This window comes from Catharus ustulatus, chromosome 1, assembly GCF_009819885.2.
Source record: "Catharus ustulatus isolate bCatUst1 chromosome 1, bCatUst1.pri.v2, whole genome shotgun sequence".
Taxonomy (NCBI): Eukaryota; Metazoa; Chordata; class Aves; order Passeriformes; family Turdidae; genus Catharus; species Catharus ustulatus.
Genome location: NC_046221.1, coordinates 79,819,146 through 79,847,008, shown reverse-complemented (window position 1 = coordinate 79,847,008; position 27,863 = coordinate 79,819,146). Strand labels below are relative to the sequence as shown.

The window sequence follows — 27,863 nt, the reverse complement described above, 5'->3', positions numbered from 1 at the left end:
CTATAGTTTTAAAAAATGAATATTCTATTAAAAAGAAGTAAACAAACAGCTGTATAATAGTTTCAAACAAAATTTAAGAGTGAATTGACAAAGCAGGAGCTAAACAGTGAATGTTAAATTTTTACACAACACTAATACTAGCATGTTGATTGTATGTTTTGAGAATATAAGTATTGAGCCAAAATACACATAATTAATATACATGGATTTAGAAAATCCAGATTCAATTTGTAATCATATATGCATGAATTTGCATGCACTTGGTAGACACATATCATTTTCCTGTTCTGTCATAGTCCCATTTGATAAACATTAATATTTAAAGAATGATGACATGCATTATATCTTCAATATTTCTTATGAAAATCTATGGATAAATGTTTCCTGAAGTCAGGTAGGCCCAGCACAAATTGGTACTGGAAGTATGTGTTAACCAGTGCCTATGTCTTAGACCATGTCTAAACTTTAAGGAGCTTCCCTCTCGGTACATGGCTCTGGTTCACTTTAATCTTTCTAATGTGGCTGCAAATAGGTTGTCAAAATCAATGTGTTACATTTGTATACCAGATGCTCACTCCTTTATATTTCATGAAAATAAGATATAGCAATAAATGAGAGGCTTGCCTGGTCGGAGTTTCCTCGTGCTGAACACAGAATTGTTGATCAGCAGTCATGTCCCCACAGCCTCAGCCAAGACATGTGTGCTGATTATTTATCAGATCATTTGTTCTTTTGCCAGATGTAGGGAGTAAGTGGTTCTTGTGAAAGGGGAAGTTCTGTCACACATTGAGGTCTAACTCAAACAGATGGAGCATGTAAAACCTTTTTTCTCACTACTGTGCTTTGAAGATATTTTTATGGAAGACCCAGTGTAGAGGAACAGACCTAAGCATATTTTGTCTCAGACTTTCTGAGCATTGCTACAGGAAAGGTGTGATCAGAGGAGAGGGTCCTGCAGAGGTGGGGCTGGGCTGTTCTCAGCCAACTTCCTGCTCCACCTTGAGACTCATTTTCAGCTTCCACCTGCCAACTCATTCCCTGGAGAAGTGCTGGTTGTGCATGTGCTAACAAATCAGCGTGAAAAATCTACTTTACATAAGAGGTGTGCACCAGGTTAACTATAAAAGTCACAGATTGGCTCCCCTCACTCTCTCCCGAGGTGTGCTTGTGAGCCAGCACGTTTTGAGGAGCTTGTTGTGGGAGTTGAGAACTTATAGAAGTGTAGCTTACAAAATTAAGGCCTACCACTCTTGTGGAAGTACATTGTGAAAATTTAAGTTATGGTGATTGTACAATAAAAGCCTGAGAGTTCCCTGGAATGAGTCTTTGTTCAGTCTGGAAGAGAATTTATAGCAAATATCATGCCCTCCATGAGGGGGTTGTGACACCCTGACACCATGCTATTCCTTGATCTTAAAACACCATGTCTGAAGTCATGGCAGTGTGTGATAACTTACATGATTAGCGAGATAAAAAGCTGTGAGCACTCAATGTATTTTTCCAGATAATTCACCCAAACGAGCATCTCCTTCCAATATTTTTTCAGAGCATCAATTATCTGTTACAGTGACAGACTTGGTATACTTTATATTTTCATACTAAGTTCTTTGCCAGTGCATCATACTGTCAGCAGCACTTTGGGTTGTCAGAGAGTTCTTGAAGGAGGAAAAGCTCTCTTACCTAACAGAGCTGCTGCCAGCATCAAGGTCTTGTGCAGTCACTGCACCTATAATGGTCCCCACGGGCGTATCCTCATAGACTTCCATTGTGTACATGGGCTTGCTGAATACTGGAGGTTCATCCATGTCCAACACATTTATCTTCACAGTAGCAGTATCTTTGAATGGACCCACCGAGTGAAATCGATGGTCAAGATGGAGATTGGAGGCCTCCACCTTAAAGGTGTATGCCTTCTTCGTTTCAAAGTCTAACGGCTGTAAAAAGAACAAAAGCAAAACTTAGGTTTGACTAAAAAAATTAGACATTGCAAAATCACTTTGGTTGGTTTAATCTGACAAAACTTAAGATGCCTTAAGTGTAAAACTCATCTCCTGAGCTAATCAATCATTTAAGTTTGTTTTGCAGTTCATCTTATGCTAAGGTGGTTTTTGAAATAGGCCAAATGAATCATAGTCAGGAAATTACTGCTTGTCTACATCAAAAAAATCAGGATGACTGGCATGGATGTAAACAGTTACACTGTAGATGTCTGAAGTTAAATGAGTGAGAGTCATCTCTTGCAAATGAGCTGAGTACAGGTTAGTCAGAGATCTGCACTTGCAACTCCCATGCACCAGCAATCAGCTGTCTCTGGTGATCCAGCTCCTTAAATAGAAGATTAGAAGATCTTTAGAATTTTTTTTTTTTTTCAGAGAAAGCTTTCAGAAGACCATGACATTGATGAAGACAAGTCCAAATGAAAGCTCTGATATACACCAATGAGTCAAACCAAACTTCAGGTATGACTTGGAATGTCAATTCTCACTTGATGTGAAACAAGCTTTTCCTGTAAAATGTTGATCTTAGCAGTGAAGTGTTAACCATGCCATATGTTTGAGCTGCATGTACTTTGCAAAATGCCAACTTTGACTCTGTCTTTTGATCCTAGGTGCAATTCATAAGGTCTTGAAGATGACACAGCAACTTTTGTGTACTTATGTGGGGTTCTGACAGAATGTATCCTGCAATTATGTTGCTTTGATGTGGGTTTCTGTCAACGCATATCAATTTAGTCCCTTTACTTCTAGAAAAGTAATCACCTCAAAACCTTTAATGCAGTCTTATTTAGTTGAAAATATGCAGAAGCTTTATTTTCATTTAAAGGTTTTATCTGCATTGGCTTTCATGTTGTTTTTAAGGTTTCTAACAAAGCCTTTTCCTGATGTCTGGGTAACACTGGCACCTAGTGGTTTCTGCCTATAATTGTTAAGGTGGAAATTTGCCTATGGGAAAGAATATGCTACCTGGAAAAAAGAACAGATTAACATGTATATGAACAAGAATATTTAAATGTCTGATTTTGGTTTTTTTTTTTTTCCCAGTGTTTTCAGTCAGTTGTCACAAGAAGGACAGTTTTCTGTCCTTATCACAACAGGACATAATAGGCCAGATGATGACAGGTGTAAATTAAAATATCTCCATTAAAATCAGTTGAGTTACCTTGATCTGCATTAGCTGAACAGCTACCATAATGATTATAAATGCTTATGAAAGATGTCATAATTTTAGTAGACTAGATGCTCAGAGTATTTTTTGAGCTGGGGACCTCAAATTAGCCATATATATCTCAATGCCATTGAAATAATCAGACTTGAAAATAATTCCCTACCAAAAAAACCATGCTACAGAAAAAATTACCAGAAACCCCAGTATATGCTGCACTTTTGTGTCTGAACTGACAGAAAAAAGAAGACACTAAACCTGAGAATAAACGGACAAAATTAAGTCTGGTAGGTGTCATGCTCCAGTGGTGAAACCCTAAGATTTTGCCTTCACTAAAAATAGACACCTTGGTCCATTATTCAAATTACTGCCACATTGTGGTTTCATTTTCTATGCTACTTGTGCACACTTGTTATGCATTGCCTAAGAAATTTTACTCAAAAAACAAAACAAAACAAAACAAAACAAACAAAACAAAAACAATACTTCTCCAGATATTTATAGAAATTGTTAACACACTTTCAAAAAATATAATAAGAGGAGAAATCTGAAGTTTAAGGACTTAGTCTGGTGAAGAAAAATCAGGAGTTAATCTAAAGATAAACGACTAAGAGAAAGCAAGAAATCTAAGCTCCACATAGGTAGTAATTCTGAGTAATACCTTGTGTGTATCTTTCATACCACCAAAATTGCATTAAAACTTTTCAGATTGGCTCCTGTAATACATCAGTATATTTGCAAAGAGACATATTAATGGAAAGAGCCATAATTCATGCAGTCTTTGCAGGCTGTCTTTAACCAAATTACCCTTCAAGGTACTTATACCACATCATGGTACATGGTCAGTGCCCAGTCACATTTCATGATGCAAGGGGAACAGAAAGCAGTAAGATTTCAAACAGTTCTGTCTATTGGTATGTTCAGACTAGCATATTTCACTGCACAGGTACCCAGGAAGCAGACAGAGTGGCTGCATTACTTCTCTACTCCTCAGCATTACAGAGAAATATAAAGCATATTTTTAAGAAGACAGTGTGATCTCAAGAAGGGATGTTTTTCCACTGTAACCTCAGAGCAACTCATCTTTCTGTCTTTCTATCCTTCTATGGATCTGATGATAAATACAGTGAGGGGTTATGTGGCCAGTGCAAAGCACAGATGGCAGTCAAAATAAGGAGAGACAGGCAGAAAATGATGAGCCATCATGAGAGAAAGGAATCAGTGACAGACTCCCACAACATAGCAGAAATGAGCCTTTAACCTAAGTGAGGCTAAACCACAACTGAAATGTGTGGAGAGTTCAGGAATGCTGCAAGTGGTAAACCTAGGACTTAATTTCAAATAGGAAAATATTTTGTACAACATATCTCATGTAACAAGAGTATGGCTTTACTGTCTTGTGTTTATGGGACTGCCTGCTGCAATCTCCTGATCAGTTCTGTTTTCCCTGTGTTTGAACAGTTAAGTCATATAGATAGCATTGACAGTTTAAAATTTAGTCATTTGTCCGAATTGTCCAGAGTCTGCCTACAAACAGTAGAGTTGAATGTCTGCATAGGTCCCAGGCAAATCCTATTGGATTTTTGTATGTTTTTGTTTTAAACATGCTAAAAACCCATTTTATTATATTTTTAATTTTTAGTATGTATCACTAAAATGTGTCAAGGAAAAGGTGGTCCACACAATATTTTACCTGTATTAAAACAAAATCACAAAAATAAACAAACAAACAAACAAACATAAGCCACCCAAAACCCAATAAACAAACAAAAGGACCCAACTGAAACCAAAAACACCATTGTTTTGCTGTTATATAATAACTGTCTGAGGGTGCTCAGTCCTATTTTCATTTTGAATCTGGAAAGTCACTAAGGATGAAAATCAGCAGAATGTTTGAACTGGATGAAAAAAACCCCAAACCCTGTAAGGTTTCTGAGATGTCTTTCTATTAATAATATTTTAATGAAATGACTTTGCAGATTTTTTTTATTCAGCAAGAGAAATATTGTTTCCTTCTATAAAAGTAATTTCACACAGAAGGTAAGTTTGAATAAGGCTTTTATTTTGCAGACATTTGGGGTTTTTTTGTTCAGTAAACAACATTTTTGCTAATGTTAAAGTGATGCCAAATTAACTGTGAACTATTCAATAACTGAGCATTTCTAATTTATATTCTAAGTACCAGTGAGAGAACAGATGCATCTGGCCCCCTCAACTTGTCCTCATCTGCTTTTTCCTATATTGAGGTTACAAGCTGTTCTATATAGTTGCCTAGTAAAGTGATATCAGCATATACACACCTGCGCACAGTAAAGCCATTCTACAAATCCACAAATCAAATACATACTGACAAATCACTTTATCTTGCAACCCTGTAAGTACCACAAATGGACTTATTTAGTATCACTAGGACAGCACAAAACCAGTTCTGTATTAGAAATAAACCTATTTTGAAATAGTACTATTTTCCAGATTCAAGGCAGAAGTTAAAGAAGTGTTGCTATAGATGCATTTATACCTAAAATTTTATATTAGATAGTGTGAAAGAGAGAGAGAGAATTAAAAAATTGAAAGGAAAAAAATGATCTGAAAGATATAATTACCCTGTCATTTTGTTCTGCTTCACAAAGGGGTAGAACTGTAAACTCCAGAAATTTCTTTTTTTTATCTACACATAAGAAATACAAGAGTATTGTTTCTGATAGAGGCTTTCACCTACAATGACAGAAAAGCTATATTTTGGGATGAGATTTTAAGCTCCAGGACATATGGATAGTTATGGATAGTAGGACTTGGCTGACAGGAACTATGTAATAACATAGGCTTGACATCATGCTAGCATTGTGCAATTGCAGACTAGCTCTGGGTCACATGTGCTAGTCTCAAAAGCCAGAATCACTTTCCCCTTTAAATGGGTTGAGCATCTAAGCATTTTGTGGAATATTGGCATAAGACAATTTGCTGCGAATTGACACAGTTCTTGTATGAGCAGTTACAGTAATTTCATGATTACAAGCTGCACCTGATTATAAGCTGCACCTCTGGGTGTTGGCAATGTTTAGGTCTTTGTCCATATATAAGCCACACCTGATTATAAGCCACACTCTTGTTTGCAGCAAGGACCCGCGTGCAACAAAGTAACAAATTAGTAACAGAATCGCAGGATCATGGGGTTTACTGGCTCGGCTTGGGGCCGGGTGGGCAGCAGTGCCGCCGCTCAGCAGGGCCGCTCGGGGCCAGCCACCTCTGCTGCCGCTGCGCTCACTCGCCCCAGCCCGGTGCTGCCCCACAGTGCTGGTGGGAGCCCACTGACACCTGCAGCAGTGGTGGCAGGCGGGGATGGAGCCTGCCAGCACCTGCGGCGGCACTGGTAGGCAGGGACGGAGCCCACCAGCACTCACGGCGGCGGCGGGAGGCGGGGACAGAGTCCCCAGCCTCCCCCCAGGGCCACAGGGTCAGCAGGAGGGAGCCCCCCGCCTCCCCCCCAGCACTCCAGGCATGGAGCCTGCTTCCACCCGCCGCGCAACAGAGTAACCAATTTGTAACAATCGTGAAATCCCGGGTTTTACTGGCAGGTGCTCAGCTTGGCACCTCGGCTTGCACTTCCGGGTTGGGAAATTTCCGAACTTTTTTCATGTATTGGCTACTCCTGAGTGTAAGCCGCATTTCTGGGTTGGGATTAAAATTTTAGTCAAAATGGTGCGACTTATAATTGTGAAATTACTGTAATTTTCAGTAACGAGACTTCTGCATTGGCTCCTAAATAGCATAAGGAAATGACTTGTATTACAGAGCAGGTTTAGAAAAATAAGCTCTAGATCAACCAGGAGCATTCATTAAAGTTAAGAATGCACAGTAAAAAATTCAATCTGTAGAGAGTATTTCAAGATTTGATGGGAAGTGGGCAAAATACGTCTGTTCTGTTTCTGTAGAAGGGGAGAAGCTGACCAGTGTCGGGTGTTCTGTTTTTTGATGCTCTCAAGCATCTCACTCACTTCTGAAGATGTTTTCCCCTGTTCCAGGGAAACCCAAACCAAACAGCTCTATCCAGAAACTACAAAAACTGAACGTCTCCTCTTCCTTACTTTTCCTGTTGTTCTTTGTGATTGTACCCGCACACAGCTCACCACTTTCTCCCTCTATTGAAGGACTTGATATCACCTGCTCTTTGTCCCCAAAATGCACAATCACTACTCCCCCGCCACAAACTCATGAGTTACGATTGCAGATTGACAGACAGTGCCTGTGCTCACACAGGCAGGGGAAATTCCCTGTCTTTGGAGAAACTATGGCGGGGGGGGTGGGTGTGGTAAGCAGCCTGTTTTGGTAGTACAGCAAGGAGTAGTTTTAGCACAGTTCTCACTGAAGGACGTCAGGAGTCTGCCTTGTGCTCACTATTGTGTGGTGCAGGTGTTCTCAGACTGCTCTTACATAACAGCAACATCCCAGTGCTACCTACATACATGGGCTGTCCCACGGGCAACACAACTGAGCCTAGTCAGCAGTCAAAGCACTACTGGCTGACTGCACTTAAAGGTTTCTAAAAAGTGGCTCCTGAGGTTAGAAGGAGCACTCCTAATACTTTCCTGCAGCTTCTTCTATTGTCCCCCAGTTTCTTGTATTTTATCATCACTAAGTTGATGTTTTTCATTGTGCAATGTTGTGACATGCTGAGATTTCAGGCCACAGCTTTGTCATCTGATCTGTTAGTTTTAGTAGTGGTGCACAACTCACAAAAAACAAGATGTGGTTGTACCCTGAACTCCCATTGAACCACGTGGAGAAGTTCACCCAGTATAATGGAGTGCGATACGAAGGTGAAGCCTAGAAACAGTTGTGTTCCAAGGTTTTATTGACACACTACACAGATTAGTAAAGTGATGTCTTCAAGCAGAACAAGTTCAGTGCCTGAACCCTACTCGGTTTCCAGATTAGCACATCCTGAGCCAAAGTCTTCTGCACAAAATGGACTTATCATATAAACTCATCCTTGGTTTAGTAAATTTAGTAACAATTTTTCAGATAAGGTTGGAACATTCTATTTTTCCTTTACTGTTATGTCTGGTCATTAAAGATTTCAAAACCAGTCCTGTCCCTGACACATCTGAGGCCACTATGCTCTGGCATGAAGGAGAAGTTTACACCCATTGTGGTTTGCTGAAGATTCAGGTATGATAAAAGATACTATCTAAATACCAAATGCAATAAAAACTGTATTAAACAACACTAGACTATACCTAACTATATTCTATTCTATTCTAGTATTTCTGACTCTTACAAAAACTATATACAGCACTACCCTTAAGCCAATTCCCCCCCAGTCCCCTTTCTTTTTAGGGATACTATTTTCCTTTCTTTTTTATTTTGTGAGAAAAATAATATTACAGTGCTAACCACACAGTGGTGCTAGATGACATTTGAATGATTTATTTAGCAGAATATAAGAAAAACTGTTTCATTTTTAATAGATGTAATTAGCACAAAAGTAGTAGTAATCAGACTTATATAGGATTGTAGCACAAAAACAAATGAGCAACCAAAACAGATGATTTAAGATCTGCAACTTGTCCAACACTAGCTGTTCTTATCCATTTAACATCCCAGAAGCAGAGAATGGGGTTCTGCATCTGTCAACACAATGTGCTAAAAGGAACTGTTTAGCCTGTGCTTTTTTTCTCCTCAAATGTATTTTCCACCAAAAATAACGGTAGTCCAGGAAGGCTTCATTTTTTATCAATTTTGCTATAGAAATCTCTCAATGTTTTTCTGCATAACAACAGACCAAAAAAAGAGTTTGTGCAGTGATGAACAGCTTTTGCCAGCTTTCCAGGGAAAATAAAAGCAAATTTTATAAATGGCTTTGAAGTGGCTCAGCACTGAATTACTGTAGCAGTTACAGCACCAGGATATGCTATAATAGAGAAGAAAGCACAAACCAGTTTTTAAAGTATATACCACTTTTTATTAGTGGCTTTCACTGTTTATTATTTACAATTCTTAACTGAATGTGTTCGTCTTATTCATTCACCCACTTTCATTTTAAAATAGACTTCAATATGTACTAAATATTTGCATAATCCCACAAGGTCAAAGCAGTGTTTTGAACATCTTTCAATGTAAAATTGCTTCTCTGAAGGCAAATGAATACTGCTGTTGTAGGCTTGTACTGTACCAGTAGTATGCATTTTAATAGGTGTCTATGGAATTGTGAGTGTCCAGAATTTCTGTAACCTGAAAACTGCAACCCATGAAAGCACATTTATATTGCTACAAGTGTAAAGATATAAAAAGACAATTGTGTGAACAATATCTTTAAGAATCTATATTGCTCTTTTTTTTAACCTGGGATCTAGCAAAGAACCTAACTGGATGGATTTTGGATGATTCCAGAATGTCATGAAATACCTGGATGATTTAATGTTTTGTGAAAGAGATCTTTTCCCTGAGAAAAGTTTTGTGAAAAACAAAGAGTAGGGTCAGTATAAAGGCATACTTTGCTGAGGGCCCTGTGTGTTTGGTTTATCTTCTTTCCACACTCCTGTTCTATGTTTGTATAGAAGAAAGCTGATATTGCCTGATCTTCACATTCTCTCACTGTCCCCTCTCGCTGTGATGAAGATTAGGAAAGGATTAGGATTGCAGTTTTTTCCCCGATATTCAGTGATGGAGATCTATCATTTACATTAGGCAACATAGTTCTGCTGTTGTCAAGGCTCCCTAGTTCAGTTTATGCCCTATCTTTTGTGCTGGATAGACTAAATAAAATGGCCAACTCTAAAGTATAAAGTAAAGTATAAAGTATAAAATAAGTAAAAAGTATAAAGTATAAAGTATAAAGTATAAAGTATAAAGATATAGAAGTGGTTGTGAAAAATTTATTTTTATCTTCTTATTTATTTATTTATATTTTTATCTTTTTTATTTATCTTTTCTAATTTTCTTTCTGCATGCCTTGATGACATCCTTAAACATTTTCTGAGTTGCCTGCCCCCTTATACAGATGATATATCCTGTTTTTTCTCCTTAGGTTCTTTAAAAGCTCCCTGCTCAGACAGGTCAGTTGTTTTGACACATAGGGATAGCCTGCTCCTGCATCTTCAAGATTACTTTCTTGAAGTCTGATTTCTTTCTTGAGGTCTACTCTTCCTGGACCCCTTTGTTTTTAAGGGCTGTTTCCCAAGGTACTCTCTGATCAACATCCTGAATAGGCTGAAGTTTGCCTTCCAGAAGTCCAGTGTGGAAGTTTTGTTGATGACTGTCCTTGTTTCCCCAAACATTGAAAACTATTTTTTTATGATCACTGCACACCAGGCAGCCTCTGACCACCATATCTCCCACCTACCCTTCTTTGTCTGTAAACAGAAGGGCTAGCAGAGCCCCACCCCTGGCTGGTGATCTTGAAATGTCCCCCAGCTGCTTATAGAACAATATATTCTATTATTCTATCCACCTCTTCATCCTGGTCGGGTGGTCTGTAACGGACTCCCACCAGGATGTCTGCATTGTTGGCCTTCCCCCGATCCTTACCCATAGGCCCACAACCTCATCACCATCAGCCTCAAATTCTATTGTGTCAAGAGACTCCCCAATGTACAGAGTCACCCCACCACCTGTCCTTCCTCACCCATCCCTTCATAAAGCCTGTGACCATCCATTGCAGCCCTCCAGTCATGTAACCCACCATGTTTCTATGATGGCTACTGTGTCATAGCTTTCCTTTTGTACCTTGGCTTCCAGCTCCTCTTGTTTGTTGCCCATGCTGGGTACATTATTGTACATGCGCTTCAGCTGGGCTGGTTTCACCCCAGATTCTGGCTTACCACCCTTGGACTCATGTCTGGAGAGCCTGGTTTCATCCCCTTCCCCTTTCAAACCTAGTTTAAAGGCCTCTCATTCAGCCCTTCTGAATCCTTTTGGCTAGAATCCTTTTGCCCTTGTTAGATAGATGGAGCCCATCTGACTCTAGCAGGTCTGGTGCTTTAAAAGTTGCCCTATGATCAAAAAACTCAAAATTGTGCTCACAACACCAGCTCTTAAACCACTTATTGATAACACAGGTTTTCTTGTTCATTATTCATTTCTGCTACTGAAGGAACTGAACAGAACGCTGCCTGCACTCCTGTTCCATCAACCAATAGACCTAAATCTTTGAAGTCCTTTGCAATTACCCTGGCACCCTTCTTATCAACATCATCACTGTCAACCTAGACAACCTGGATAATACACACACTTAACCACAAGTATGGAAAATTCTATTTCAGTGTGTCTAAAACCAAGAAGCACAGAAGAGGCTTAGGACTAATGCAAGGAGAACTGAATTCTATCAAAAACCTGCACTAATGATCATATATTAATTTTTTGATTGTTTCTACTTACTGCAATTTCTTACTGGCAGTGCATATGGAGGGGTATGCAGCTGCTCTGTCTTACAGCTCCAGATGGACCCATTTTTGAGTCATCTGCATGGAGTGAAAAAGGTGACCAGAAGAGTTTTAAAAATGAAATGAAGTCTACAAATTCCCATTAGGAGGAAACAGAACACTCAAATCTTTAGTCAGAAAAGAAGGGGGTTGTGAAGAGGTCAAATAGTTAATGTCTCATTGACAAATTACTTCCTATGAGTATGGTGGCTTCCATTTTGTCTTAAAAACTAGCAAAGGAGTACGTGGTTTTACATCATTTTGTCCTTTAATGCACCCATGGATAATTTACTATTTTCCAGGTCAGGAGGTTGAAGCCAGCACTTCCATTATTAGAATGAATATAATGCAAATATAGATCTATGGTCAGAGTGGAGGGAAGTTAAGCACCTACATTCTAAATTTGCTTAGAATTAAAGTGTCACTTTTCCTAAAGCTTATCTTAATATACATGTCCAGAACTCTTTCTTTCCCAGACCCTTGTGAAGTGTTCAGCTAGTAGTTTGCTTTTTTTATAAAATTGACACCTACTAGCCTGAGCTGCCTATAAAACATAACTGTGGCTTCCAAAACGACCTGTGGTTCAGATTTCTTTCTACTGAACAAGTTGATTGTTAGCACGTATGTAAATGCCTGGGCTCAGAAAATAATAACTGGTTAAAATGTGATGTTAAAATAACTGGTTAAAATGTGTCCAAAATCATGTGTTTTGGATTTCTCCTACTGAGTGTTTTAATCAATAATTTTAAATTAAATGCACCCTTTCTGTCTTTGAAAGGCATAAATTTAGTAATCTTGAGCTTATTCTCCTGCACTAAAGCAACATCAATGACTGAGATGTCGTGTTTCCCTGCATTAGTGTCTAATTACCAGTCACTTGGTACACTATTACAAGACTGGAAGTAGAACATGGCTATTTGCAACCATTTGGGATTCTTCTACCCTGCATAAAAACTGTGTTCACCATAGTACTTTACAATATTCATTATTAAAATAGCAAGCACAAAGTCAAAATTTTCAAATTAAATGCTTATAAGTAAAAATTTATTACATTTTATCTAACATGAAATATAACTCTTTCATTCCATAAAACTAAAATAATTTTTGTATTTGATTGTATTGATTTCAGGTAGAAAACTTCCCATAAAAGAGAAATTGTACTTTCTAGGTAGAAATTAGAATTACTTCTTCACCATGACAGTATTTATGAAACATCATACCTGATTATATGTGAAATGAAAGACTAAGCTGCAATGCTGTTCAAAATGAAGATCACAACTGTGGATTCAAATAGAGATATAAACTACTTATGTAGCACTACAGCTATGAGCTGCTCATGACATAAAATTGCAAAATGTTTCATTCCCTTACCTAGTTTACCATAGGCATATTTATCCATTGGTGCCACATACCTTTTTCAGTTTAATGACTCCTTCCTGGGTGTACTCATCTGTCGTGATGTCAAACAAGTTTCCTCCATCTCCTGGAACTATGTTGTACTCAATTTCTGCATTTTTCCCAAAATCAGGGTCCACAGCTCTGATCCGTCCAATGGCAGAACCAACATGAGAGGTCTCAGGTACTTTTAAATGGAAGATACCTGTGACAAAGTGGTAGACAGTCATTCTTGGGATTTCTTGGTAATTAACACAGATATTTCTGATTAAAATCATGAAGTCTGTGTAAAATAAAAAGACTTAAATACTCTAATAAAAATTAGGAGATGAAAACAACAGAGCTTGTGAAAAATATTTTCCAGTTTTATCCATTGACTTCCCCTAGATTCTACATTTTGTCCATTGTGATTGTAAAGGCCTTAGCATCTATATCTCTTGAGATAGTGATCTCTATTTTTATCTTTAATTTTTCACATGTGATTGACTTTTTCTAGAATTAAGTTGTTCTTATAGATAGTACATGTTTATAAGCACTCTCTTCCTCCTTCTATTTATCTTTTTGGGGCTTTTTTGTTTGATCGGTTTTTGTTTGTTTTTTGTTTGGCTTGGATTGTTTTTTTTTGTTTTGTTTTGCTTTTGTAGAAAATATATTTATGACTTTCACATTGGTTGAAAGGAAGAATTAAGTGAAAAAAGTTTCTACCCATTTGTTTAGAATTCAGTATTATACATAAACGTACAGCTTCTTTTGGAAGAGATATTGTTCATACATGAGCCACCAGAGGGTGCTCTTATTAAAATTTCAGATCTAAACAATTTTTAGCTTAGAACACTTTTACTTTCAGATTATTTACTACAAGATATAATAAAAAGAAAATAAAAATAAAAATAAAAAAAAATTGAACAATTTTAAAGTACAGTAATTTCACGACTATAAGGCGCACCCTTATGACTAAAATTTTTCCCTAAACCCGGAAGTGCGCCTTATAGTCCGGTGCACCTTATCTGATCTACAAAGTTGCAAAATTTTCCACCCCAGAAGTGAGAGCCGCGAGGGGGGGCGGCGCCGCGGGAGCGCCGAGTAGCCATGGTGGGGCAGCCGCGGGCAGTCCCAGGCACAGGGAGCAGCGCGGGCTGGAAGGCAGAGGGCGGCCCCGGGCAGCCCCAGGCATGGGGAGCAGCGCAGGCTGGAAGGCGGGGCATGGCCCCGGGCTGCCCTAGGCACCGGGAGCAGCGCGGGCTGGAAGGCGGGGCGTGGCCCCGGGCTGCCCTAGGCACAGGGAGCAGTGCGGGCTGGAAGGTGGGGCGTGTCCCCCGGCGGCCCAAGGCACAGGGAGCAGCATGGACTGGAAGGCGGGGGGCGGCCCCGGGCTGCCCTAGGCACAGGGAGCAGTGCGGGCTGGAAGGCGGGGCGTGGCCCCCGGCGGCCCCAGGCACCGGGAGCAGCGCAGGCTGGAAGGCAGGGGGCGGCCCTGGGTGCCCCAGGTACCGGGAGCAGCGTGGGCAACGAGGTGTTACTGCTTTGTAACTTTGTTGTGCACAGCGGCCTGAGCCGACGGGACCACAGTGCTGGGGGCAGCGGCGCCACAGCTGATAGGGGCAGGTGCAGCCAGCGGGGCTGCGGTGCTGGAGGCAGCGGGGCCACAGCCCGATAGGGGCCGACGGGGCCGCAGTGCGCCGAGCCGAGCGAGGGATGGGAGGCAGGGAAGTTGGCGCCGGCGAGCCGAGCGAGGGATGGGCGGCAGGGCAGTGGCGGCGCGGGGCAAGCCCGCCGACATGGGGGCACCCGGAGCACCAGGGAACTCCGGAGCAGCGGGGCCCTGGGGACGCCGCACGGAGCGGCAGCAGGCGTTCCCCGGCCCTGGGGACACCGCACGAAGCGGTGGAGGGCTTTCTCTGGCCCCGGGGACGCCACACGGAGCGGCAGCGGGCATTTTCCAGCCCCGGGGACGCCGCACGGAGCAGCGGCGGGCATTTTCCAGCCCCGGGGACGCCGCACGGAGCGGCGGCGGGCATTTTCCGGCGCCGGGGACGCCGCACGGAGCGGTGGTGGGCATTTTCCGGCGCCGGGGATGCCGCATGGAGTGGCGGCAGGCCTTTTCCGGCGCCGGGGACGCCGCACGGAGCAGCAGCGGGCATTTTCCGGCCCCGGGGACGCCGCACGGAGCAGCGGCAGGCGTTCCCTGGCCCCGGGGATGCCGCACGGAATGGCGGATACAGGCAGGCCCAGGGGCCAATGGCTGCCGGGTTGGGGCGGGGCCTTGGCCAGCAACCGCGCGGGGGGAGCTGGGGGCGGAGCCTCGCTAAAAAAAAAAAAAAAAAAAAAAAGTGCGCCTTATAGTCCGGTGCGCCTTATCTGATCTACAAAGTTGCGAATTTTGCCGAATCCGGGGGGGTGCGCCTTATAGTCCGGTGCGCCTTATGGTCGTGAAATTACTGTAAGTATTGCTACTGACATGTGAGGATAAAATAGTTTCATTCGAGGGAACAGCTATGTTGGAAAATTCTAGACATAATACTTAATAGAGCTAAATGAAAAAGTGCAAAGTATTTTGAGGCAGCCCTGATTTTAGCAACAGCAGCAGCAGCAGGTCTGGCCTTGTAACATGGTGCCCTATTTCACTGCTCCTGAAGTGCCTGTATTCCCTGTTTATCTGCATCTCTCATCAGAGCTGTTACTTGGCTCAGCTGCCAGTGAACACCTCCATGACCAGTATTTATAGTGGGTAGGCAGAGCTCTCCTTTCTTCACGTAGCAGTGTTTACTGTCAAAACTGCCAGCAACTGTAGCTGGTTTTGAACCCAGGATGTTTGATTCATTTCATCCTGTCCCTCAACAAAGCCCCATCATTTTATTTCCCTTGGTCTATTTTGTTTTCCTGGGTCAATGTTCCACAGCTCTCAGAAAACAGTCTGCTCGGTTCTACTACATGTGACATGTAGGAGGAAATTTGCACCTCCTTTTCAACATAGCAGGACAAGCAACTGTCTATTGAGAGGCATATTGGGGGTACGTCTCAGAGATTTCCACCTGGCAGTGGTTCAGCCACACATCACAAAATGAGGCTCTGAGAAGCTGTATATTATGTAACGGCAGGATAGATGACTTTCACATTTAGCCACTGAATTAAACAGCAGATGCTGCTCCCTGTCGTTATCTCCTTACAATGCATGCTGTGTCAGCTTTTTCAGTTTTACAGTCTTTTCAGATGACGAAGAAATAACATTAGCACTGCTGGATAAGGAAAAAGCTCAGTCTTTTGTGAGCTTGTCATTTGGGCTATGGTACCTATGAAATTGTCTGTTTGATTGCCTCAGAAAAAAATGTCCTTTGTTTGCTTTCCCTCTCTACCAGTCAGTATGTGAAGTATAGCAGAAGGCAAAATTTGCCTTTTTTGTCAGAGAAAATCCCCATAAGTAAAGTCATCTTGTGCCAGCATTCACTTCTGGACATCACAGTGTGCAGATTTGTATTACCCATTGACTGAGTTACTAAACACTGGACAATTATCATTTCACTACTTTTCTTTCCGAGGGAACATACTAAAGGAAGCTGTACTTCTCAGCGCTCTTCTAACAGCAGGAAAGGATTATTATGACACAAAATGGTGTTATGACAAGATAACCTCAGCTATTTCTTAGCTGTACTTCAGTGATTCTAAGTATAGAACAAAATTTTAACATGGTATTCATGATGCAATTACAAATCCTATTATTTAATGTAATTTACAAACATGAGTATCACTGGGTCTCCGCTGTGCCAGTTATGCAAAAGAAGAGACTGAAGAGGCCTTTACCTACACTTGAATCTTATATTAAGCTTCCACAACATAGTCCTAGCTGATGTCCAGGTCTTTTACAGGCACTTATATTCGATAACAGAATTGGATAACATGCGTTTACACCCACAATTTTAGTGAAAATGAAATGTAAGAGCATACAATCATAGATTTTTTCCATCTTTGACAAATTGATCTATTTTTAGTGATCTGAAGATCACTCAGATTCATTAAAACAAAAATTTCCCTATAATATACTGTACCTGGCTGAAAAGCATATAGGACTTAGATGCAATCAAAGAAAGACTAAATTGCACATTTCTCATGGCTTAGGCTCTTATCAGTTATTTTCAATGACTTGGTATTTTGTCATTTCCAGAAATTCAACAGCAATAAAGATGGGGTCATTCAGACTAATTTGAAACCCTGAAGCAGTCTTCAACCCTGCAAGAGTCAGATTTCTCAAGATGTAGTATGTAATTACAGTTCCATTGTCCTCCTGTAGCATTATCTTCACAGCACATGGAAGCTATTGTACTATGACAACTTGCTTTCGAAATAAAATAAATGAAAACAAATAAAATACATGGCTGCCAGCTCACAGAAAAACTTCAAGAGAGTATAATATATAGCATGAAATCACCCTCATACCTTTCTTCCCCTCCTTCAAATAACAGAATCCTAGAATCATAGAATATGTTGAGCTGGAAGTGACCCATCAGGACCACTGACTGCAACTCCTGACCCTGCACAGGATACCCTGAGAACCACACCATGTGCCTGAGAGTGTTGTCCAAACCCATCTTGAACTCAGACAGCTTCAGTCTTTGTGGGGAGGACATTTTAAATGATCAATATAAACTATACATCAAATGAGATAGAAAGATAGTTTTGTAGATTTTATTTTTCTGTTTCCAGCAAACATTACTTCTTGCTGTGGACTTGCTATGAAGTTTAGCATTATTCATTTTTTATTGTCCAGTTTGCCTGTATACACTACTACCTCCATTTGCTATGGAGGTATATTGAAACAGCCCTGAGTAATAGTCTTTTACTCCCAATGGTCCTGAAAACCTTGTTCTCTTCAGCTTCCAGGAATAATGGAACCAGCACCTAGGACAAACTTATGCAGCAGCTGGTTACGCTGTGCAAATAGTTCTGTCAAACATTGTTGATGTGACTTCTCTGCCAACAGAAATATTTCTTCTACTTGCATAAATCTCATTTAAAGATGTTTTCTAAATTTGCTGCTGTCATTCGGGATGTGCCAAAGGAGAAAGCCCTCACTTTCTTCAAACTGTAGTACAAAACTGGACTGCAGCTAGGTCCCTCCTTTGCTGATTTTAGTCACCTATATTGCATGCAAGTCGGGATATTTTTATGTATAGGAAAGCTGGTAGCAATAAATATTTCTTGGTCAGGTCTTTTTATTTCATGTTGAGCAGCATCTGAGAGGATGATAAAAATAAATGAGTGATGATGCTGTTGAAGCTTTTAAGCTGAAGTAACTGACAGGGCTAATTACTTGGCTCCAAAATCACTCAGGAAAATGAGGCAGAGGTGAGCTAGCAATTCATACATGCTGCCTCTGAGTTTCTAAAACAAAGATGGTTCCAAAACGCACAGCGGGAAGAAATCAGAGCTGAGTAAGTGACAGGTAATCAGTCATATTGACTGAAATACAGCACACATTTACAGTTCCTCTGATGTGATTAGATTAGTTTTAGTTTTAAGGCTCAAAAGCTGTTCTGAGGTTTGATTTTTTACTTACAAAGAGGTTAGGTGTTTTTCTGTTTGTTTTCTACTTACAAAGAGGTTTTGCTATTGTTATTTCTCCATACTTGAAGATTATACCATCATTTACCAAAAGCTTTTCAGGTCTGATAAAAATAGCACCATCATTACTTCTTGTCAGCAAAACAACCATTAAGAAATAACCCAGGTTAGCATCAAAGAAAGTAAACTAATTGCATAATGGCCTTCAATCAAACAGCTGTAAATGTTATTCGAACTTTTTTTCTGATCTGTCACCGTACTTGTACTGTACAAGATTCTCCTCTCCTGAATTTTCTTTCTCTGTACTTTTTCAGCTTTCTGGCAGTTACCAAAGTATTGCATTGCAGTGCATCACAATAGCATGATTTTTAAAGGCAAAAACACTGAAATAGAAGACTTTATCTCACTTTCTTCTTAATCTTTAATACTTTCTCAGAAAAAAAAAATAGCAAAAAAAAAACAAAACAACAAGACAAAAAAACCCCAAACAACAAAACCCAAACCCAAGAGACAATGTACTGTAATATTCTTGTTAAATTACATTTCCAAGGCATTTAAATTTTTATCCTGACCCAGGCTGTAAAGACACTGATTTATGTCTGTTTAGGGAGAATCATAAGACAGCAGTTCATATTTTCTCACTGGTGTTTTAACTACAGTGTAATAGCCAAAAGAAAGTATAATGTAAATATATAAGCTTATGCTCAATATATTAAACCTGCTACATCAGTTACAGCAAATCAGCCTAATAAATAGCAACATTTGATGCATATTCTCCTAAAACTAGGGAAATGTGATTTAGCACATCAGTGAGATGCATTCATGCCTTTCCTGGATGTGGCTCTGTGCCCTGCAGAGGGGCTGGGACATTGTGTGGGGAAGAAAAGCCAGGTTTTGTCACTATGTGCCTGATGCAGGTCATGCATGATCTGGGATGGGCTTGTAAAGCTTCAGTTATGGAGAGGCTTCTTCCAGTCTTTAACCCACTGCTCTGAGTGAGGGTTTACAGCCTCATGAGAAAGAACATAACTATGCTTAAAAGTTTCTGTTTCTCTTCTGTGGATTCCAAAGTCCACACCTAGAAAAATATACTTCCCAGTGCTGCAGAGACTGTGAATGTCCAAGCGTCACCAGTACTTTAAGGGAAAATGAGCAGAAACAGAAGACATTTTGAGTTTGATCCTACCCTAGTCAAGGATAATTCACATGATGGAGCTTCCCCAGAACTGGCAGTTCCTGAGCCAGAACTCTCTCACTCCCTGAGGTGAGCTAGCAGACTGTTTTCGAAGCCATTCTCCTTTCACCTTCCTAAAGGGAAAATTATGTTCATTATACTTGTATAATTTTTGTAATACTGAAATATTCAGTATAATAATTTGCTTTTATTTTGATTTTTTTTCCCAACCGATAAGGTGGTATTGTTATATAGGTTTCTAAAACCTTCCCTTTGCATGTCAGAGACTAATTCCACAGACATTAATATCCTCATTGTTGGAGCAAGGGTTCAGTAGATGGGAAATGCCAGATCACTTTTATTATCTCAAGATAGTCAAGCCCATAGCTTTTGCCTCCAAAGTGTGCTGGTTGCTGCATAGATAATACTTGTTGCAACAGAGAGTATACTCTGTTTAACAACATATTGTAGAAATAATTATGGAAGCAGTTGTTTGGAACCACACACACTCAGATGTGTGTCCTAATACTGAGGCAAGGATAATACTTAATCTTCTTTGAAGATCTTAAATCACCTTTGAATGGTAGCATAGTTTTACCAAGAGAGGAAGAAAATGCTGAGTTCTAGAAATTCCTCCATTTCATAAAGAAGAGTTTCTTCTAGATGATCTGGAGTTTCCATATTCTAACAGGCTTAGAACTAATCAAATTCCTGAGTAACTGCTTTAATCCTGATGTTATTGTTGTATACAAAAGATCCCACCTTTATCACTTCCTCTTTTTGTGAAAAATCTGAATTTGTCAATGCTTTCATGTATTAAAGAGTGTAGCTTTCTGTAATTCTGAGGGCTTATGTGAAAACCAGTTCCACATGATCAGTTTCATGATAATCAATTCATTAAAAATTATTATGTATTATAACCAATGAAGAATTTTTCTGCTAATATTCAGACTACCAATTAGAAATTACTATCAAAAAATAATCCAATGAGAGAAATAATTTTTTGGGGGTATAGTCCAAAAGCTTGAATCAATTGTTTTGTATGTAAATTACATAATGGTGATAAAGAATTGTCAATGTGTAGCATGACTTATAGATAGAAAAAAAAAAGTTTTCAGGAGAAGATGTCTTTCCTTTTCAGAATCTCAGGCAGCATGTAATTGGCATTTATCAGGTAGGTAGGTTGGTAATATTCCAGTGATCACACCGTCACCATGAAGTAAATCAATACACATATTCCCTCTATAAAATTTAAATTGAAAGGTACATGCAAAACATTAACATGATAAAAAGTACATTTTCAAGGATGAGACACAGAGTTTGTAATGCTCTGCTTAACATCCCTGCTTCTTTAATATCTTGCTGGAGCCTTTTCATATTTTCTTTATCACTCTGGCACAAGATATAATAACACAACCTTTACTACAATTCATTCACTCCTAAGAATATGGTCAAACCATTTACTTTAGGATCTAAGCCAGGAGCTCTAAATCATCTGTATTGGTAGAATAATTTTTCCCTCCATCAACTAAGGAAATTAGGTTCCTATCTTAAGCACTCCAAGTCACACCTCAGTTGTATCCCTAAAATCACCTAAACAAAACACACTTAACATCTGTATTACTCAAAAAATTCTTTGTGAAGAATTGATTTTTGCACACTCATTGGGCCATTTCACACAATTTTCCCCCCCCTAATCTCCATATTACTTTTCTTCCCCATGCAGGCACAGGCTAAGGTGGCCAAAATTTATTACTTTTAAAGATTAAATTGTGAAATCATCAAGTACAAGTTAACAATAGTTTACTATACTTTATTTCAAGTTTTGGCTTACTCTATGCAGTTTTCCTAAATGATTGTGTTTTGGTGTGTGATATAGATATGAAAATAGTGTTACAATAGGATAGAAATTGCATATTTTGTTTTGCATTTGCATTCTCTAATACTTTACAGCAAGTATGCTCAACTTATCACAAGTGATGTTTAAGTCTTACAATTTAAATGTTTAAAGTAAGTGCTCTCTATAAATACTGCTCATTTTGCAATGAAGCAGAAAAGAAATGAGTGCTTAATTACAGGTCTTTCTCTTGTGAGCACTAGGCAATCACGTTTACAAATTCAACAAATTTTCCATAGAAGTCACCAAGAATAAAGTAATTGTCATGAATTAAAGAAAAACCTTATATACTCTAGAATATTCCTGTTATTTTCATTTTGTTTTTATACCTTTCTCTGTTCAAATATGCTAAAAACTTATTTTGGACTCACAGAAGACAGTTACAAACTGCTTGGTATCTTCAACTCAGTTCCTACTGTTGTCACTAGGAACATGTGGATTGTTGCAAGCACTTGGGCATCCCATTTAATGCTGTTACAAGGAGTGGAGCATTGCTGAAAATCTGAATACAACTGTGGTTCTTAGATATTTTGGAAAATCATGAGCCTAAACTACTGTGATTATAATTTAATTAGATAATTACATATGGTCTGTTTCACTTTATGTTGCCCTGTAGTCTCTAAATTTTCAGAAAGTAAGCTCACCAGGGTTAGAAGCAGAAAGGATATGTTGATTTCTTACTTGGATGAAAGACCTCAGGGAAAAAGGCAGATGCTGCCAGAACAGATAATGACACAGCAAGTGACACTGTTGTCAGCGAGTCACTTTGGAACCAATTCCCAAAGCATTGCAAGGCAACCCCATGCTGTTAAATCTGTAGCCTTAGCTACTTTTCAATATCAGAGTAGGCGGAGATGCATGAGGCTTTCAAGACACACCAAGGTTACTGAGAATAATTTCATGCATCCGATCTAAATACTCCCTGTGTTTTGAATGAATAATTTCTTTGCCACTCCCCACAGAAAACACATTGTAATGGAATGAATGACATGATTCCTGCCAAATGTTGTTGAATTTCTATGAACTGTATTTATTTGCACCTTCTCTACATAAGGTAGCAGATGTAAAATATCATTATTAATTATAATAATGTACTATGATGATAATTGTAGTGTTTAAAAACAATTTACCTAATCTTACCATTAATGATCAATTACCACTTAGAGATGATGATAGGAGGGTAATGAATTAACAACAGAGTGCTATGACAAATAGACAATAGTTTACTTCCAACCACTATTATGCTCATTTGTATTTTTCATACTATTGTTTACAGTGCAATCAGAGCATTGCATTTTGGCCAGTGAGAAATTACCTATATTTTTCATTGCTATGGAGTAGTATAAAGAAATAGTTGTATTTGGGCTTATGCTCTGCTTTGCAGCTAAGGGTTCAGTCTCTCAGTTTAGACCTTTAAACAGGTTTTTTGATCATTCAATGCATACTCCAAACAGTCCTCAGAAAACCTTTGCTACTTATGCATTCTTGAGAGAGTTAAAAAACAATATAAGTGCAGCAGACAAACAATTGCTAAACATTTAGTCTGTGGTAATTGAATATCTCCCCTTCCAGTTTATTTCTCAGTTTTCTTTCCATTAGTATGCTTTGGTTGGGAATTTAGTTATTCAGTCTGAATAAAATGATTCACCCTTCAAGATGCTTTATGATTAAGAGCATGCAACAGTGACAGGTACAAAAAAGAGATGTTTCCAGAGAGTTTTTACTAAGGTTACATGCACCTTGGGGGGAAAATCAGTTATTACTAGAAGTACATGAAGAATTCTGATATGGAAAGGAATAAAAAAAATTAAGAGAAAGTTGGCATAAGTATAAATAGAAATTTTTATATAGGTTAAAATTTAACTTCTTTATGTTGGGCACACACAAATAATGATAGAAAGCTACTTAACTGTGGGGCATTGTGACCCAAAGAGGGCTGCATGGCCTGGATTGCAAAGCATAGATTCAAACAAGCTACAAATGTACAAAGAAATTTCATGTACCAGCCGTACTCTGTGGCCCAGAAGCCAGCCAATATAAATGGCCTAATTCCATGTCATTAAATTCTTTTACCCACACCAAAATAGGTCAATTTCATGGAAAGTGACTGCAGGAAATAGTTCCTGATCTTTACTGATTTCTCCAAATGCCCTGAATTTCTCAGAGAAAGCTTTACTTGGTCAAAACTGTGCCCTGGACTGTTTTAAAACTATCAGTACAGGCAATGTAAATCTTCAGATATTCTCATGTCTTTTTTTGCTTTCAAAAGCAAAATGTAATAAGCCATTGTATATATTTTAGTCTATGTAAAAATGTCCATAATTTCACTGATTAAGTGGTGGTGAAGGGAAAATAAAAATACAGAGGCTTTTTAATGACTACCTGCCAAATGTGTAACTCCAGTGAGTGAAATAGAAACAGCAGGCAAGGGTCACTGAGCTGTGTGATGGGGTAGTAGCCTAAAAAATTTAGATGAAGTGGTAAAGAGTTTATCTGAGATGGTGAAGAATGATGATTTCATTATAGCAAAACATGGAGAAACTGAGAGCTGGAAGCGACTCACCAAAGTATAAATTCTTTTAGCATTAGGAAAGAAAGAAGGAAAGAAAATTACTCGTGGAATTGAAGGAGAAGATGACCACGATCTAGGTGTACGATGAAAATGAGATCAAGGATAAGTATGTGTCTGTCACAGGAGAGTGAATAGTGCTTGTTTAAACCAAGGATATACAGGATGAGGCAGAAAGAGAGGCCAAAGGTGAGAAAAAACTGCAAAAAGTACAGAGGTGTGGGGCTTGGAAAGAACTTGGAGTAAAGAGAAGCTACCTTTGGCTCTCCTCTGATTCCTGTAAATTCCTTGTGCAAATACTGGTCACCTGGTATTTATCATTGTACTGATTTTACTGCAGTTTTACTGATGGTAAAGCAGTAGTGAGTAAAAGGTATTGCAATCCAAAATGAGTGCTGTTTTCATGATTGGCTTGCAATTGCATGAGTCCTTTTCTGAAGCCTTTGCACTCCTATCTTCCATCACTCTTTGAAATGGTTGGCTAAAGTATATATTTAACTCAAAAATGAAGGTTTAATTTACTCAAAACTCACAAGTAAATGAAAATCAGACTTGCATAAGATTTTCTGAAAATAAATAGTATAATCTTGATTAACAAGATAAAGCTGGTGCTTTTTCCTTTTATGTCTAATGGCATAGACATTAGAAAATTAAAGATTCAGAAAATCAAGATTTGACCTTCCCTCCTTTTCTGATTCAAAGCAAGTTCTGTCTTAGTCTCACAACTAATCTCTGCCTGCAGGCTAGTCTGCAATGAATCTGTCCACCTGTACTGTGCAGGTACCACCCAATTGGCATAACATAAGTAATTAATTGCTGGAACTGAATTAGGGCATCTTGTCTTCCAGGCATATTCTTTAATCAATGAAAGATGGACTCATTTTCATTCTAAGAGCCAATAAAGATGGCAAGCAAGTGCTGTATATAAAGCACAACTTTTAACATAAATACTCAGAGAAGTCATACTTCCATATCTAAATTACAGGGAGTAGAACAACTTCCCAGAAAGTCGTGCAGACTTATTAAAATGCTTAATTAGGCAGATCTGAACCTTAATCCTGAGTAAGTTTTCTAGCAAAAGAAAAACAAATAAGCTTTCTGGTTCTAAATTTTCCAAGTGAGGAGGGAATAAATCTTCCTTGCTTATTTTTAAATCAAATCTCTACCTTCATGATTTATTTTTTTTTTAGATTAGTGAACAGAATAATTAATTATTCATGTGATCTTTTTCTGTAGATTTCTAGTACACTACTGGGTGGGATTTGTGTTGCATTCTTCTGAAATCTTTGAAAGTAGATACCATTGTCTCTTATAACCCACTCATCCAATTAAAGTACAGTAAATTCACGAATACAAGCCGCACGGAATATAAGCCGCACTGCTGGTGTGTTGGCAACATTGTTGCCTTTGTTAATAGATAAGCCGCACCCGGAATATTAGCCGCACTTTAGTTTGCAGCGAACTTTCACAAAGTCGTCATTTAGTAACACAATTGCGGGATCGCCGGGGCTTACTGGCTTACTGCCGACCTCGGAAACATTGTTTCCAAGTGAAAAAAGACACACCCTTTATTTACAAGCCGAAAAAGACAGGAACAATAGTGTGGTCATTTTGCGAGCATTCCCAATGGATCCGTGTTGCCTTTAAACAGCCACTTAGCCACGCAGGCAGGCAGCTGAGCTCCGAGCGGAGCCACATCTCCGTGCTGGCACAGGAGCGGCCGTTGTAGCCCTCGCAGTCCACGGGGGGAGCGGCCGTTTTAGCCCTCGCAGCCCGCGGGGGGAGCGGCCGTTTTAGCCCTTGCAGCCCGCGGGGGGAGGGGCCATTGTAGCCCCCACAGCCGGGCGGGGGGAGCGGCCGTTTTAGCCCTCGCAGCCCGCGGGGGGAAGCGGCCGTTGTAGCCCCCGCAGCCGGGCGGGGGGAGCGGCCGTTGTAGCCCCCACAACCGGGCGGGGGGAGCGGCCGTTTTAGCCCTCGCAGCCCGCGGGGGGAAGCGGCCGTTGTAGCCCCCGCAGCCGGGCGGGGGGAGCGGCCGTTGTAGCCCCCACAGCCGGGCGGGGGGAGCGGCCGTTTTAGCCCTCGCAGCCCGCGGGGGGAAGCGGCCGTTGTAGCCCTCGCAGCCCGCGGGGGGAGCGGCCGTTTTAGCCCTTGCAGCCCGCGGGGGGAGGGGCCATTGTAGCCCCCACAGCCGGGCGGGGGGAGCGGCCGTTTTAGCCCTCTCCCTGCGAGCCGAGTGGTCGTTCTACCCCTCTCCCTGAGGGGAGAGAGGCTCCCCCAGCCCTCTCCCTGCGAGCCCAGCCAGCCCCGTAGCCGCACAAGACTGAAAACACTTTAAAAAGTACAGAGAAATATCACACACTTTTATCGAACTGCCGAGGTAACTCACCCCGATAACAACCCCCGCCCCTCAGTAACGCCGTCATCTTCAGGCAGGCAATAAGCTGTTCTCTGATTGGTTCATCGTCGGAACAACGGGAAACCATGGATTTCAGACTGTTTTGGCTCGGGACTGGACAAGCATGATACTAGGTAAGGGCAGATATCACATTTTTGTCCATAGATTAGCCGCACCGGAATATTGGCCGCATTTCCGGGTTTCCACCAAAATTTTAGTCTTCTTGCTGCGGCTTGTATTCGTGAAATTACTGTATTTTCTTTTCTATCTCTTGTGGACCAGAAGACCTCTTGCACTCTGCTTCTGAACCAATTTTTCAATATAATCTGAGCTAGGCTTCAAAGCTACTTCAATGGAATCAGCCACATTTAGTTTACTGAGTTAAGAACTGACCATCTGTAATGTAGTAAAACTTAAGATAATTAATGCATGTGCAATTTCTGTGATGTACTAAGCTTCCAATAATATATAAATAAGTAACTATTATAAGAATTTTCAATCTGCATGCATAAGTATATATAGGCAGGCTACTCCTGGTTCAGCACTTGTTGTTCTTTCTTTTTAAGTATTTCTACAGACTTGACAGTGCACCTATTAAAATAAGCTGCAAACCCTTAAATAATCACAGCAAATAGATGCAATCTAAAGGGTAATAATATGCAAAGCCTGTTCCTAATATATAATACATAATACGTCTATATCATCCAGTTAATAGATTATTCAAGTACCATGCCAAGGTTATATAACTAAGTGAATAAAGGACTAGCCTGTGTTTGCATGGGTATTTTTCACTTACACGGAAATTCCTGAAATTGCATAAATGAAAGATGTTTTTCTGCTTGTTTCTTAATTGTCTGTTTTATGGACTTCTCTCTCTAAGGTTATTGTTTCCTCTGCTTTCTCCAATAAAGAATTTAATATATTCTGAGGAATGCACTGGCCACTAGTGAAATTCAAATCCAATTACCTGCAAGCTCCTACAGTACAAGACTGATGTGCAAGGTCATAAGAATGATCCTTCAACCTTACTTTATTTAAGGTGTCACTACCACAAAGATGAATAGTTGTGTTTCTGTTTCCAAATATCATAGCATTTCTGGAAATTTGCCATGCTCTTTTATGCAAACTATCTTGATGGATTTCACTTAAATGCATTTGGAAAGACCAATGACATAAAAAAAAAAATGGCCCTTGTGATGTCTAGGTCTTGTTCTAAAGCTGTCTGAATATTTTAAATGTGATTGCAAAGCAGCCCTGAGATAATGGTTTCTGACTATCAAAGACGCAGTTTTTTT

General features: G+C 39.9%; 1 protein-coding gene across 5 annotated transcripts in view; it reads right to left on the bottom strand.

Annotated features, from left to right (window-relative positions):
• Window positions 1-27,863, bottom strand: part of CDH12 (cadherin 12) — an 829,389-nt gene that overhangs the window by 38,718 nt on the left and 762,808 nt on the right. For all 5 annotated transcript variants that reach the window (XM_033063831.1, XM_033063813.1, XM_033063839.2 and 2 more), the window contains 2 exons: window positions 12,995-13,182; window positions 1,681-1,934 (listed from right to left, as the gene is read on the bottom strand). In XM_033063831.1, coding sequence (XP_032919722.1) covers window positions 1,681-1,934; window positions 12,995-13,182 — 442 coding nt within the window. The remainder of the gene's footprint in view (window positions 1-1,680; window positions 1,935-12,994; window positions 13,183-27,863) is intronic.